This window comes from Molothrus aeneus, chromosome 1, assembly GCF_037042795.1.
Source record: "Molothrus aeneus isolate 106 chromosome 1, BPBGC_Maene_1.0, whole genome shotgun sequence".
Classification (NCBI taxonomy): domain Eukaryota; kingdom Metazoa; phylum Chordata; class Aves; order Passeriformes; family Icteridae; genus Molothrus; species Molothrus aeneus.
This window is the reverse complement of record NC_089646.1, coordinates 129,834,732-129,838,527: the sequence shown is the minus strand read 5'-3', so window position 1 is coordinate 129,838,527 and position 3,796 is coordinate 129,834,732. Positions and strand designations below refer to the sequence as shown.

The 3,796-nt window shown below is 36.4% G+C and overlaps 1 protein-coding gene across 1 annotated transcript; it reads right to left on the bottom strand.

The window, feature by feature from the left end:
• FBXO43 (F-box protein 43) lies at positions 1–3,796 on the bottom strand. Its single transcript, XM_066547701.1, has 4 exons — positions 2,313–3,796; positions 1,344–1,446; positions 340–525; positions 1–249 (listed from the first exon to the last, which is right to left on the bottom strand). The coding sequence occupies exons 1-4, from the start codon at positions 3,794–3,796 to the stop codon at positions 1–3; spliced, it is 2,022 nt and encodes a 673-aa protein (XP_066403798.1).

Below are 3,796 nucleotides of genomic sequence, written 5' to 3'. Positions count from 1 at the left end.
TTAGAGCCTTTTTAAATTTCTTTTGCTTTGGGCACTTCCTGGTGGAGCATCTTTTTTATTCTTCCTTTTTGCAGATAAACTATTACATTCTTTTGACCCATGGAATGCCTGCAGACATAAAATACAGAACTCAAACGCACATGCTTCTCTGCTACATAGTCCCCGTTTCTTTACCAATTGATATTTAGCAGGATATTGACATCTTGGACAGGGTTTTAGAGCTTCATCAGTGAACAGAGTTTTAGCAACCTGTAGCAAGAGGAGATAGAAAACAGCTATTTATTCTAGTAAATGAAAATGTTCTAAAAACTGAAAATAAAGCATTTCTTAGATACCTACTTTCATGTATTCTTCCTGCCTACTAGCTGAGTGGGGAACAGAACTGCATCTCCTAGGTGTAAGTTCAGTGTGTGAAGGTGGTGTCTGTAAAACAGGAGTTCTGGCTTGAGCTTGAACAGGCCTTAGAGCAGATCTATTGAGAATATTAAGTCTTGTAGCAGCATCTTCAGCCTTCAATAAATATTCCTGTTAGTTTATAATTATTTAGAAAAAAAAAAAGGGAAAAAATTAGGATTTTATTTCATTTAGGATTTGCAGCTAGATTTTACTTGTTTGGGTTTTTTTCCCTCTGCAACAACACATAAGAAGATAAAATTATGTGTGTATATATATATATCTCACAAGTATTTACCATTAAATGTTTATATTTAGCAAGGGATTGAGAGAGATCAACAAAAACTAAGTCACATGAGGAGGGTAAAAACCCTTTTAGCGCACTCTACTGGTGCTCATGTTTGTGAATAAGGGCATCTCAAAAGCAAATGTGCATGTATCATGTGGAAGATCTGAAAAAATATACTGCTATTAATATGCTTATTTCTCTAGATGCCCCTTAAAAACCTTCTACATGTCCTTCTGATGTTCACAAATACACCATGACATTGTGACACAATCAGTCCTGAAAATTATCAGGAGGTAGTGTAGAGCAGGTCCTACAGCAATGCAGACTAGAGTGAAATGGACAATGGGGAACAGCATGGCACAATGGCACAAGTAGAGTTTAAAATCTAAAGCTAGAATTAGTCAAGGAAGAGATCCTACAGGATTCTCAAGAAAGGGCAGGAGGAGTAAATAAGAGTCTTACATGGTTGAAAGACCAGTACTCAAACTGCAGACAGCTGAAAAGCAGTAAGAGCCATTACATTCTCCTGTTAGAATCCATCACCTGCTCATTTTGGAACTGTCTCTGTCAGTTACTTTTCTGCAGCTATACAAGATGTTTCATCTTTCCTTCTATCTTCTTTCATACTTAGAAAAAAAATCACGTTTGAGAACTCTCTTACCCGAGCTGCTTCTTTCAGCTGTTTTGTGTACAGCTTTCTCCTCTTATCTGCATTTCTGTCTTGTACAATGATTTCACGCCAGCTTTTGCTTACTTTCCAAATGCTGGAACAAATAAAAAATCAATCCACTTTCAATTTTTTTCAGGTAGTGCAGAAGTCATAATAGCAAGACTACCTAGTAAAGATTTTTGCATGGTTTCATAAACTCTTGGTCATTTTACAGACTGCTGCTATACACTAGTTCTTTATTTTGTTATGAAACACAGATCTCATACTTTACATCTTGTGTTATCACTGTATAACACAAGAGTCTAAAGAACAACAGCAACATTAATAGTACAGCATCCATGACTTAGAAAATAAATTAATTTCTTCCTCCATATGAGCCACTTACCAAAATTGTTTCTAGTCACACTTGTGTTTAGAGTTCTGAAAACATCTGTGCCCTTAGACTTCCATCTATTCACCAATTCCCTTTGTTACAACAAAGGGATCAAGAACATTGTGTGAAATGTAACAGTTGCTATTGATTAGAAATTAATCAAGAAGATTACTCACGAATCAAATTTCTTTGAGCATCTTTGTGCTTAGAAATAACTGAGGAAATAAAATACACAAGAAAAATTCTAGAAAATGTGTTTTGAGTGCTATGCACTATTGGGAACTTGTAATGAGGCTAAATTACTTTCTAGGTTTAAAGGAATTTTTATATATTTTAAAATTTACAAGTATTGTGATTTAGTTTTGAGTTTATTAATTTTTCATGGTTCTTCAGCTTTTTAATGCCCCTATTTATTTTTTAGATCTACACAGAAAGACCTATTAATTAACAGTGAGAAAATGTCTCTTTTTCGGAAAAAACCAAATTTTGTTGACAACAACACCCAGTATTCCAGAAGTTATTCTCATTCATTTGCAGAAGCGCCCCTTTTTCCTTTTTTTTTGTGTGTGTGAAGCAACAGTACTTACCTACATAGACTTTCCACTGTCAAAGCATCTAAAACAATAGCAAGAACATGTTTTAAATTTCTATCTTTCAATTCTGTTAAAATATCTAATTTTTCAAGGCCCATTTTCTTGCCAATAAGTCCAGGAAGAACATGATCTAATGCAAATATTTCTGTTCCATCAATATTCTCTGAGATTTGCTTTTGGTGCAATCTTTGTCTTTGCAAGCAAATTTCATGAACTATTTTCAGAGCTGGAGTTCTTGAGAAATCCCCATGACTAACAACCAGGTCTCCACTAGGCTGTTCTTTTAGAACTAACTCATGATCTTCACTGACATAGTCTCTTTCTTTTGTTAACACATGCATTGAAGTAGGACTGCCATGATTATCTTCTGTCTCTGACTGGGAGCCTAGTTCCCGAAGAGTGGATAACCTTCTGACTCGCTCAAGTTTTCTTGTCTTTCTTTTACTGTCTAAAGTTCTGGAATCTTCTCTGTGCTTTTGGAAGAGCTCTTGGAAAGATCCCTCATAATCAGACAATGAATCTCCTGATTTGTCCAAAGGAAGTGAATTATATCCACTATCTTCAGGCGTTGAAAGATCTGGGTAATTTGCTACCTTAACAGGAGGAGAGTTTATATCACACAGTCCAAAGTTCAAGTTCTCTACTGGACTGGTGATAGAAGTCAGGTATTTTCCCTCACTGGCCTCAGGTAGGCTACTCCTACTGTAAGTAGGAGTCCTAAGCACCCCATCTCTAACACTCATAAGAACATTTTCATTGAATTCATTAGTGTTACTAGCAGTGACATCCTTCCACTGAATTGGAGACAAACCTTCTGTTTCTAACAATAAAGGATCCTTACACTGGGACTCCTCTAGTGTAGAAGTCCTTTGTTGTGAAAAGGAAAGCCTCCTTTTTGGAGAATTAGGATTAGAATTCTCAGGTTCTGAAGTGCTAGTTGTCAGAGTTTTGTAATCTTTATCTTTTGGAGAATATGCAGCAGTTTGTGAAAGCTTTTCTTCAGAGCTCAAAACACAAGAGAATATTTTTTTCCTGATGCTTCCTGAAGAACTAAGTTGTCTTTCACAGCATCCTACAGTTGTGCCAGCTTTGACAGTATTGGGTAAAAGCAGCCTTCTGCGTAGTGAGGAGCCTTTTCTACCTGATTTAGGAGTTTCAAAAAAATCTGCACTTCTATTTGTTTCTATTTCTTCTGATAATGAGATAGAATTAAATTCTTTTTCAATCAATGGTGACCTGGGAAAGAAGGCACTTGGATGGACGTGCTCAGAATGCTCCTGTAGCAATAATACACTTGTTACACTGGGTGCTTCTTCGCGGTCTGCCTCAGGATCTTCTCCTGACTCATTGCATCTGCTGTCCAGAAATGCTGAAGTGCAACACGTGTCTCTAAAATTTGAGTATTTAAAGCTGCTCCTGGGAGGTGTTAATCTATTTCTTTTAAGAGTACTGAACCTCACTAGATGACTGTCTGACAT